At 41.0% G+C, this 11,889-nt stretch overlaps 1 protein-coding gene across 3 annotated transcripts in view; it reads left to right on the top strand.

The window, feature by feature from the left end:
- The first annotated feature begins 10,931 nt into the window (after positions 1 to 10,931).
- The window catches only part of FAM47E (family with sequence similarity 47 member E), a 25,197-nt gene continuing 24,239 nt past the window's right edge, over positions 10,932 to 11,889 (top strand). For 2 of the 3 annotated variants that reach the window (XM_045571560.1, XM_045571557.1), the window contains exon 1: positions 10,932 to 11,306. In XM_045571560.1, the coding sequence (XP_045427516.1) occupies positions 10,999 to 11,306 (308 nt within the window). In that variant the 5' untranslated portion in view covers positions 10,932 to 10,998. The remainder of the gene's footprint in view (positions 11,307 to 11,889) is intronic. The other variant, XM_045571559.1, reaches the window with a different exon arrangement.

The raw sequence follows: 11,889 nt of genomic DNA, 5'->3' as shown, positions 1-11,889 counted from the left end.
CAAACCAGTTTCGGCTTTAGTAGAAGGCTCTTATTATTTGTTGAAAGTTGAAGATCAAACTATTGACTGAGGTGGGAGGCATTTAGGGCTTCTAGTTCAGGAGGGATGAGACTTTTTAGGTCATCTCTGTACTGGGTGTTACTGTCCTAGAGTGCTCCATATATAGCTGTCCTCATCCAGGGTGCTTTCAAGAGCGCTTTGGGGTGGAAGACACCTAGAAGTGAGCTCTGCTTCTGTGTGAACTCTATGAGAGCAAGACACGGGTTTTGCTTATTTCTGTGCCCTGGGAAGCAGTACAGAGGGACACAGAAGATACAAATGCTGGTTGAGTTTGGCTAAAGCTATCTATTGAGAACCTTAGTAATTGCTGAAGTTTTATAAGAGAGAGAGGGAGGAAGGGAAAGATTGATTGATTCATTGGTTTGGGGAAAGGAGTTGTGTTGTCAAAACCTCAAATCTGTTTTGGCTCCCTCCTTCAGCAACAGCCATCGGCTTCAACAGTCTTTTCCTCTGAACTGACTTCACCTCACATCTGCTCAGGGATCACGTTCCCTCCCTGTCGGTAGAAATGTCTGAAATTGTGGGGAAGCATGGGATTTGGTTGAAGTGTCTGTAAGGAGGGTTCTCTGAAAGATCGGGGGCCTCTGAGGGGACCTTGCCCAAGGCAGCAGCCCCTACCTTGACTTTTCCAAACAAGTCCGATCCCCAGGGTGTTTTTCTAGAATCTCTAGGTTTAGTTTTTAAAGACCCGACCTTGTAGAAGCATGTACTTTCTCAAGGATGCTTACCCTGCTGATGGTATCTAGATGTTAATTTTAGTTGAAGCTGTTGTTACAATAAAAAGCTAAGGAGGCAGGCAGTCAGGGCTATTTGCTCCTAAAGCAAACTACCCCCTTAGCTTCTCTTCCACATGAAATGATTATGAGAGACTGGATGAGATGCATGTGGACCACTCTACCAAAATAGGCACCTGACAACCGAAAGCCAGTAAGATCCGAATGGGATTTAATTTTCTAAAGGTTGTGATTTTGGCTTTGGTGAGTGAGTTTAAAGTCTGAAGACAAAACACACCAGACCATTAAGTGGATGATTTTATTCAGGTTATTGCATCGGGAAAGATGCTCATTGGGAAGAAAAGAACATCTCAAAACAAAAACGAGGATCTAGGGTTTTGTAGAGGCAGGTATGCAAGAGACATGAGGAAGGGCAAAGACAGGCCTTATCTCTGAGAGGCAGATGGCCCTTTGTGGCTTAGCTGGGACACAAAACGGTGAGAAGATTTCTCAACTGCTGTGTGGGAGCACAGGGCTCATATAAAACATTCAACACTGTCAGTGGACTCACTGTGTTTGAATCCTGCTTCTGTCACATAGTAGCTGGGTGACCTTAAGCAAATTACTTAACCTCTCTGTATCTTCATTTTTTCAGTTATCAAGTGAAAATAATAATAGTACTATTGGAGATGCTGTAAGGACTAAATGAGATGAGGCATATAAAGTGCCTGGCATTATATATGTGTTCACTGAGTGTTACTTCCATTTGTAAGTATTCTGAATGAAAATTGGACTTACAGGAGGGACAAAACTCACTGGGCTCTCATATCAAACTTTACAAAATGCAAGGAGCCTCATTCAGATAAGACAAATTGTTTTTATGCCTCCTTAAAATGTTGACACAAAGAAATGCTGAATACATACAAATGGAATAGTTTAGAAACTTTTTGTTAAAATGCTAAATGATAAAGTCACTTAAACAATAGTTGATTTTTTTTTTGTTTGTGTATATGTGTAAATAAATGAAAATTCAATGGAATTTGTTTAAATAGTTTAAGATAATGATCCTTTAAAAATCATTTCATTTTGGGGAATGTTAGTCTTTAAAATTATCCTGTGACTGATTTAAATAGTAACATTAAATTAGATACATTTTATTTTAGGGAAATAGTTGTTAAAATATGTTTCAAGCCATCTATCCTTGATAAAATAAAGAGGAGCATTGGGGGGAAACCTCTATTGTAAGCCAGGGACAGTGGTAGGCACTCCCAATGTTTTCCTTTCTTTACAGTAATCTTGTGACAGAAGTATTATTATCTCAGTTTTACATTTGAAAAAAACTGAGTGTGTCTCAGATTAAATAATTTGCCCGAGATCATGAAGCTAGTTACCAGCACAGACATGAATTCCCACTTACGGGCTCAGCTGTTGAGGGGGAAAAAGTGGTTTTCATGTTCATAATTACACCCGATACCATGTCCTGCTGTTTCACCAAGCTGGTTTGAGAATCACAGATGCACAGATCACTGAAATTCATCAAATGATTCAATTTAGAATCCCCATTTCAGGTATCTTCTAAATTATAGTCCTAATATTTCCTGGGGGCTTCACTACAGGCTAGGCACTGTTGTAAGCACTTTACATGTGATAATTCACTTAATCCCCCCCCCCCCAAATATAATACAATGAGGTAAGTGCTATTATTACTCATTTGTTTACAGATGAGGACATGGAGACATAGATAGACTGGGTGATTCCCTAAGGTGGTACAGCTGGTAAATTTTAGAGCCACACCCAACCAGATGCTAATCCGGGCACCCGGTTCCAATGCTCTTAACACTCTTATACTAGCTCTGACACTGAAACAGAGTGGAATAATCAGTTTGAAATTTGTACATGTATGAAGTGGTTTAGAGAGATTAAGGAACATTTGAATGAATAGTCACAAACCAACAGAAACCTGTCACCCTATAGTTATCACACGAAATTTATTTTTTAAAATATATTTTTTATTGATTTTAGAAAGTAAGGGAGAGGGAGAGATAGAAACATCAATGATGAAAGAGAATCATTGATCAGCTCCTCCTCCACCCCCCCACATTGGAGATTAAACCCCTGACCAGGAATCAAACCAAGACCTCCTGGCTCATAGGCCAATGCTCAGATAAGCCACACCCAACCAGGCATCCCATGAATTTTAAAGGAAAATAACGAAAACAGCCAGACATTAAATGATTAACCCCAGTGTAGGCACCATTATCCAGGTTTCTTTGTCTCGGTAATAGTTGGGATGTCTTATATCAGTTTAATTACACTAGTGAGAATTCAAGTCCTTTCCCAGACACTCCAAATTCTCCTTGTTCCGAATTTCTTAGTGCATATATTGACCATAATCTGAACTCCACTTGAGAAAGCACTTGGCCTTTGAGGCCATAGTTGGCCTTTGAAATCATGAAGCAGTTGTAAGACTACAAATGATAATCTCAGCTCAGGTCTGAGTGTGACTAGATAGAAAATCAGAGCACACAGAATCCTCTTCAACTAGGAGCATGTAAAATTGCCACAGAACTTTGAAATACCCCTGCTTTATCCAGTACCTATCACTAGCTCTGGCTCCTTGCTTCACCATCTGTCCCAATGCTTTTGTTATTACTGCAAACTAATTTGGTTGGCTATGGAGCAGGTATCTATACTAATGAAAGGGTAATATGCTAATTAGACCAGACGTCTTCCGGACATCCTTCTGGACAAAGCCACAGTGGCAGGGGCCAAGGCAGAGTTAGTTAGGGACGATCAGGGCTGCAAAGTAGAGCGGTTAGGGGTGATCAGGCAGGCAGGCAGGTGAACAGTTAGGAGCAGTCCATTGCGAGAGAGATGACCCAGATTGGAGAGAGTGCCCTGCGGGCCCCTCCCGCCCCCCCCCCCTCCCCCAGCGTGCACGAATTTCATGCTCCAGGCCTCTAGTTGTTTCATAATCTACAGTGTATCTCAGTGTCACGTAGTAACACTCTTTCTGGCAACTTTTATTTTATTTTTCAACTTCAGGTACAGCATATGGGTTAACCTTATTTTTTAATTCATGACATTCCCTTATCAAGTGGGTATTAAAGGCCCTTGCTTATTCATTTACACAAAAATCTCATTCTGTTTCTTTTTTCACTCAGCACTTCACCTTAAAAAGTCTAACCATGTTTTTAAGTATATATCTAGACTGCTGCTTCTAACTGATGCCCAGTTTTCCATCCATTTTTACCCATATTCACCACAGAAATGGACATGCACATTGCCTTCAACTCACCAATTCTACTAATAGTGCTGCCTGCCTCAAATATCTAATACATATTTCCTTATGGGTGAGCATTCCTCTGGATTCCTGTACCAGGCAGTGGAAATGCTGGGTCATAAATAAGAATCAGTCAGGGTCCTTACCTGGAAAACGAAAGCCAAGGGACTTTAATGCAGGGAGTAGGTTACAGAGCTGATGGAAAGAAGAGCTGAAGTCACACAGGATCTGAGGTAACAGGGATTAGCAATAGCAGGAAAGCTCACCACATTGAAACTGCAGGGATTCCTTGTGACAGGAGCCTGAGTCTCCTGTTACACACAGCCCCTGGAATTATAGCCTCTCCACTTAGTAAGGCTGGGAAGTCACCTCCAGTCTCTACAGCTCGGCAGTTTCAATGAAACAGACCTGGAAACAGTCTGTGGTATAAGGTTGTTATGGGGATGCAGTAAGGAGATAATCTAAAAGCTATGCTCTCCAATCGAAAAATAATGCAAGTCGCAAATGTGAGCCATGTGTGTGATTTAAAATTTTCTAGTGGTATATTTTAAAAAGGAAAAAGATACAAAAAGAAACAGACAAAATTAAATTTAATCATGTATGATTTCACCCAACATATCAAAATATTATGATTTTAACATGGAATTGGCATAAAATATTAATGAGAAATCTTACCTTTTTTTTTTTTTTTTTAATACAGTCTGAAATTTAAGCACATCTCAATGATGGAAGCTGGAATCTATGGGGGCTGCCTGGTGGGAACTGAAAGAGAAGAAAGAAATATAAGCATCTCCTTGGAGAGAGAGGGAGAGAGAAATACCCTGCCTTTTCCCTTCCCTCACCCCCAGTTTTCAGTCAGTGCTTTCTGCCAGCAGAATCCATCCCTAAATGCAGCACACAGGTGTCAGGGCTTTCCTTTGGGTTATTTGGCAATTTTTCTAATTTGTTAAGTTGGATTGTTGCTCACTAATTTTCAAAACTTTAAAACATTGTGGCAAATACACACAACATAAATTTGCCATGTTAAGCATTTTAAGTATATAATCCAGTGGCTTTCATACATTTATAAAGTTGTGCGATCATTACCACTATCTGTTTCCAAAAATTTTCATCATCCTTAAGGCAAACTCTGTATCCATTAAGCAATATTTCCCTATTCCTTCTCACCTCCATCCCCTAGTCACTCCTAACTTACTTTCTGTCTCAATCAATTTGCCTAATCTAGATATTTCTTATAAGTGGAGTCATATAATATTGGTTCTTTTGCATTTAGCTTATGTCACTTAATGTAATGTTTTCAAAGCCATTCATGTTGTAGCATGTATCAGAATTTCAGTCCTTTTGTAGCTTGGCAATATTCCCTTACATACATACATATTTTTTGCTTATACATTTGTCTGTTGATGGATGCTTAGGTTGTTACTACTTTTGGTTATTATAAATAACTAGAGGCCCAGTGCACGAAATTCGTGCACGTGGGGGGGGGGAGTGTCCCTCAGCCCAGCCTGCACCCTCTCCAATCTGGGACCCCTCTCACAATCCAGGACTGCTGGCTCCCAACTGCTTGCCTGCCTGCCTTCCTGATTGCCCCTAACCACTTCTGCCTGCCAGCCTGATCACCCCCTAACCACTCCCCTGCCAGCCTGATTAATTCCTAACTGCTCCACTGCCAGCCTGTTTGCCCCTAACTGACTTCCCCTGCAGGCCTGGTCACCCCTAACTGCCCTCCCATCCAGGCTTGGTCCCTCCCAACTGTCCTCCCCTGCTGGCCATCTTGTGGCAGCCATCTTGTATCCACATGGGGCAGCCATCTTGTGTGTTGGAGTGATGGCCAATTTGCATATTACTCTTTTATTAGAAAGGATGCTGATATTGATGAACAAATATCTGAGTCTCTGTTTTTAAATATATTTTTTAAATACCTAGGAGTGGAATTGCTGGATCATATGTCAAGTCTATGTTTAGCTTTTTAAGGGCTGACAAATTGTTTTTCACAGCAGCTCTACCATTTTACATTTCCACCAGCAATGCACAAGGGTTCCAGTTTCTCCAATCACCACCAATCCTTGTTTTGTTTGTTCATTTATTATGGCCATTCTAGTATGAAATAGTATCTCACTGTGATTTTGATTTGCATGTCCCTAATGACTAATGACGTTGAACATCTTTTAATGTACTCACCAGCCATTTCAATATCTCCTTTGGAGAAATGTTTATTCAAGTCTTTCACCTATTTTCTAATTGGGTTGTTTCCATATATCTGATGTGCTGACTGGTTGAGTTAGTATATCACTTTGGTTAGTATTGTCAACTTAATATTAAGTCTTCTAATCCATGAAAATGGGATGTTTTTCCATTTATTTAGGTCTTAACCTTTACTCTTTTTTAGTTTAATAAGTTAAGGTCATTTAACTCTAAGTATCATTTTAGCTGCATCCTACAATTTTTGATATTTTTACATTTATTTTTAAATTTCCATTTTGATATCTTACTCCCCTATAAATTATTTGTGTATTGTTTAATTTTCTTTTTCTTTTTTTAAAATTTTTTATATTTACTTATTCATTCATTTTAATATACAGCCCGCATATAATAGTACATTCTTTTTTAAAATATATATATATTTTATTGATTTTGTACAGAGAGGAAGAGAGAGAGATAGAGAGCTAGAAACATCGATGAGAGAGAGTCATCGATCAGCTGCCTTTTGCACACCCCCTACTGGGGATATGCCTGCAACTAAGGTACATGCCCTTGACCGGAATCGAACCCGGGTCCCTTCAGTCCCCAAGTCGACACTCTATCCATTGAGCCAAACCGGTTTCGGCTGTTTTGTTTTATTTTCAAATAAATACTTTTATGTAGACACATTGTTAACAGTGTGTGAGTTAAATGATACCAGTTGAGATAACGTTGCAACTTGCTTTATGAACTTGCAAATATAATTTTCTAAATGTTCTTGAAAAAAATGTGTTTTCTATAATTGTTGGATGCAAAGTACTACATATATCCATTATATCAAGCTTTGAATCCTTGGTCCTCACTAATTTTTTTGGTCCTTTTGATATATTACTGAGAGTTGTATTAAAATCTTACTATTAGAATGTATTAATCAATTTTTATAGAGGTGTATCAATTTTTCTTTTTATATTTTAACCCATATTATTAGATATAAGTTTAAAATTGTATATCTCTGTCTAGTGTGTATATGTGTGAATTGAACTTCTTACCATTATGCCTAATAATCTTTAGTAGTCTTTATATATCTATAATTATCTTTTTCCCCTTAATTCCATTCTGTCTAATATTAATATAACTATATCAGTTTTATTTTATTTAATATCTATCTAATACGTCTTCCTTTACACTTCCCTAATCAATATATTTATCATCCTCTCAGTTAAATAAAAAATCCAATATTTCAGAAAAATATTTTTTGTTAATCTCCACTAAATAGACATTATTATTAATTTATACAATTCACTTTTTAAAAGAATATTTTTTCAACATTCTATTGTATTTTATAATAGTAATTTTCTCCCTTTCACCTGAACCTTTAGAATTTTCTCTAGTTTTGGTCTGCTGATGATAAAATTATGCCATTTCTGTTTGTCTGAAAGTGTTTTTGAGCCTTGTTATTGAAAGATAGTTATGCTAAATATACAATTCTGAATTGATAATTATTTTTCACTCAAAGCTGGATTATTTTAGTCTTTGGCTTCTATCATTGCTTTAGAAGTTAGCTTTAGTCTACTTATTTGTTCCTTTGTAAGTAATCTATCTTTTCTATTTGGCTACTTCTGATGTCAGCTTTTTTGTCTTTTGTAGCCATTATATTTTTAAATACTGCCTCTTTCCTATTCTCCCTACCATCTTCTTATGGAAATCTGATTAGAAGTATATTAAACTTTCTTACTCTTTCACCCAAATCTTTCATATTTTCTATTTCTTTACTTATTTTGCTGTACTCCAGGCATTAATTCAGAGCTATCTGTGTTTACTAATTTTCTCTTGAGCTGGTCTAATCTGTTGTAAACTAGTCCACAGAGTTTTTAATTACAACAATATTTTTCATTTCTTTAAGTTCGATGTAGTTCTTTTTCAGATATATTTTTTAAAATTGCTGCTTATACTTTGCTCATATTTTCAAGTCCCTCTATTATTTACTAAACATATTAAGCATGCTTACTTTATATATATAAACATACATGCTTATACATAACTAATCACATGTATTTATATTCTACATCTGAACATTTCAACACATAAAGTTTCTACAATCTGATTTTGTCTTTTATTGTTTCTACTGACTCTTAGTCATTGTGTCTTGTTTCCTCATAGATTTTGTTATTTTTCTTGGCAAGTTCATGCCCATTTTGAGTACATCAGTAGAAATTCTGTAAGAACTAGGCTGAGGGTAAGATTGTCTAAGCTCAAGATAGTCCTGCAGGGAGGATTCCAAGGGCTCCACCAAGGCAGGACCAACAAGAGGTCTCATTTAACCTCTTGTTGCTTTTGTTGTTCAAATGCTTCTTTTTCTGGAAAGTACTGATAACTAAGTATTGCCGAGTATGTTTTATCATGCTATAGAGAGTAATTAATCCTTGTGTGAGAAAGATGCAGTGATAGCTTTGGGCAATCCTGTTCTAGGTATTTAAGTAATCTTATTTGGAAATGAAATGGTCATACTACCTGGCAATAATGCTAGAAAATTACCTGGAACATCCTCATCCTCATTGTTAAATAATATCTACTCATTAGATTATATGCAACACATTTTACCTTTGTGTTGTGAGAGAGAGAGAGAGAGAGAGGAAGGGAGAGGAGAGGGAGAGAGGGAGAGGGAGAGGGAGAGAGAGAATAAGAGAGATTTTCCTGGCTAATAACTATAATTAAGGTATGGAATGTGGTGAAATAAAAATGTTAGTTGTCTCCTACCAGATATGGACACAAAACTACTGCACAGAGCAAATATTATCCTGTGAGAATGCAAAATTCATGAAAATAGGTGCACTCTTCTTAATTCATGCAACAAACACTAGAGACTAAGTACCAAGAACCAAGTCTGTTAATTCTCCATTGCCTAGCATCTCTGGTGCCTAGCATGGCCATAACACACACTAGTTGTTGAATGAGTACCAACTGAGTGCCAGGCATGGTACTAGGAGGCTTACCCTCAGTCTTTTGGAGAAATCCTACTTTATCAAAGTAATGAAGCTTGAATTTGCAATCAATCAAACTATATCAAAGATATTATCAAACAATGAAAACAAGTCATTGGCAACTTATAATGATTACATTGATAACTTTCTCCATTAACTAATCCTACAACTCTATGAAGTAGACAGGGCAAATACACCTAATCCCCCGTTCACAGCTGAGGTAATAATAGTACTCAGCAGTTATTGAGGGATTCTGTATTGCTAGCACTGTTTTAAGTGCTTTGCATTTATTATCTCATTGAGTCCCCCAATAACTATTATTTCTCCCACTTTCAGAGCAAGAAATCAATGAAGCGTATAAACCTTTAAGTAACCGTGCCCAGGAGTGCATCATTAAGTTGCAGAGCGAGGATTCATCTAAGCCAGGCAGTGGGAGTCCAGGCCTCTCCATTGTGTGCAGAGAGGGCAGCTAAACACACGCAGGTGTAGCTGCTGGAACGAATATCACTCAGGACACCTTTAACACTATCCAGATCACATGTGTCAAACACAAGGCCCGAGGGCCAAATCCGTCCCGCCAGGCCTTGCAATGTGGCCCGCACCGCACTGTCATCACTGCACTCTGCTGCGTTTCCATCACAATGACAGTTTATGACTGTTCAGTAAACCATTCGGCCCGCAATTTAGGCTGGATTTTAGATTTTGGCCCCTTCTCTGATTGAGTTCGACACCCCTAATCCAGATGGTTGATGGCTTCCTAAAGGTGGGACCAATTTACTGCCAAATAGTCTGAAAATCAGAAGACATCCTGAAATGACTACAGACATTATTCTCTCAGAACAGACACGATGTAATGACTGCAATAATTTTGAGACAGGAGAACGCGTTGCTGCTATTTTCTCTGGAAGCAATGCTTAATATTTAAAATCAGAAACACTCCAGAAGTAACAAGAGAAATGAGCAAAACCCAAGGATATATATGGGCATCTGCCTACCAGGGCCAACTGAGAGGGTAACTGCCCTGCTGGAAGTGGGTCAAGGCAAAAGAATCAAATAACACACGCTGGAATGGAGTCTGGAAAGCGGCTGGTGACTCACAGGCATGCGTGCGCAGCCCAGTATGGCAGAGGCCGCGATGCCCAGGCATTTCATGCTAAAAGGCCTTCTCACCACGAGACATCGGTCTATTCCTTCCCCTCTATGTGCGTTCTCTCTCTCTCTCTCTCTCCCTCCCTCCCTCCCCCCCCCTCTCTCTCTCTCCCTCCCTCCCTCCCTCCCTCCCTCTCTCTCTCTCTCTCTCCCTCCCTCCCTCCCCCCCTCCCCCCTCCCTCTCTCTCTCTCTCTCTCTCTCTCTCTCTCTCTCTCTCTCTCTCTCTCTCCCTCCCTCTCCCTCTCTCTATCTCCAGCTGCCTTCTTTTCTTTCCTTCAAGAAACTTTTTTTTTTTTTGCCGAAACCGGTTTGGCTCAGTGGATAGAGTGAAGGTCTGCAGACTGAAGGGTCCCAGGTTCAATTCCGGTCAAGGGCATGTACCTTGGTTGCTGGCACATCCCCAGTGGGGTGTGTGCAGGAGGCAGCTGATGATTCTCTCTCATCATTGTTTCTAGCTCTCTATCCCTCTCCCTTCCTCTCTGTAAAAAAATCAATAAATATATATATATATATTTTTTTTTAAAAAGAAACATTTTTTTTTAAAGGTAGTGAGCAAAACAGACCTGGGGCCCAGCTTAGGATAAATGTCAGTGGGAAGATGTAAACGCCTTCCCAACAGGTTAAAATATAATGACATCAAGGCCCTGGTCCTCACCTTTCCCTCGCCTGGGTCCCCCACCCTCGGGCGTCGGAGACCTTGGTGCAAGGTGCAAGGCCGGATTGGGGAGAAGCGGCTTCGCGGGGAGGAGGCGGGGCGCCCCGGCAGCTTGGGAGCTGAAAACCGAATCGCAGGTCGCTGTTGTGCGGTCTCCTAGCGACCCCAGACCGGACGCACCGGGACGGAGCTACGGGCCCGCGATGGCTGTGACGATGGCTGACCGCAGGCGAACGTCCAGGCCCGCTCCGCTGGCCAGGCTCGGCGTGCACGGCAGGTCCTGGTAAGCGCGTGGGGACGCGTGGGCATCGGCTCCCGCCCGGGCTGGGGCGGGGCGGGGGGCCGGGGAGGGGGGCAGAGGAGATGAATGGGGAGGGGTGGATGGGGAGGGGTGGCTGGGGGCCACTCAGAGCTCGGCTGCAGGCCGGCCTGCCTTTCCTCTCCAAGGTCCCCAGCACACAAATGATTCTAATAAAACATAACCAGCGCTCGACGCTGTTTATGGCAAAGGACGCTTTCCTCCTGTGATCCTCACAACCCCAGGGGATGTAGATTAAAATGCCAGTCCCAGAGGGAACCCGATGGCCCCTGCATCCCCTGTGGAGCCTGGTGTAGTGAAGGCGCACCCCTCTCCGAGGCAGCCGCCCCCCCCCCCACCCCCCCTCGGCCCCGCGCCCCGGAGCCTGGGCTGCGCCCGGAGAGCCGGCCGCCCGGGGGCGAGCTGAGCCCGAGTTTGGGGGCGGCCTCGGGTCAGACCTTTGGCGGCCCGCGGCCATTCTGAGCGCCTGGTGTCTTAGCCACAGGGCAGAAGCCAGGGCTTGTTTTCTTTGCGGATTCCTTGAGTTTATGAGGATAGGATTCCTCAT

The sequence above is a fragment of the Pipistrellus kuhlii genome, unplaced genomic scaffold (genome assembly GCF_014108245.1).
Source record: "Pipistrellus kuhlii isolate mPipKuh1 unplaced genomic scaffold, mPipKuh1.p scaffold_m20_p_1, whole genome shotgun sequence".
NCBI lineage: Eukaryota > Metazoa > Chordata > Mammalia > Chiroptera > Vespertilionidae > Pipistrellus > Pipistrellus kuhlii.
This window is presented reverse-complemented; position numbering and strand designations above follow the sequence as displayed.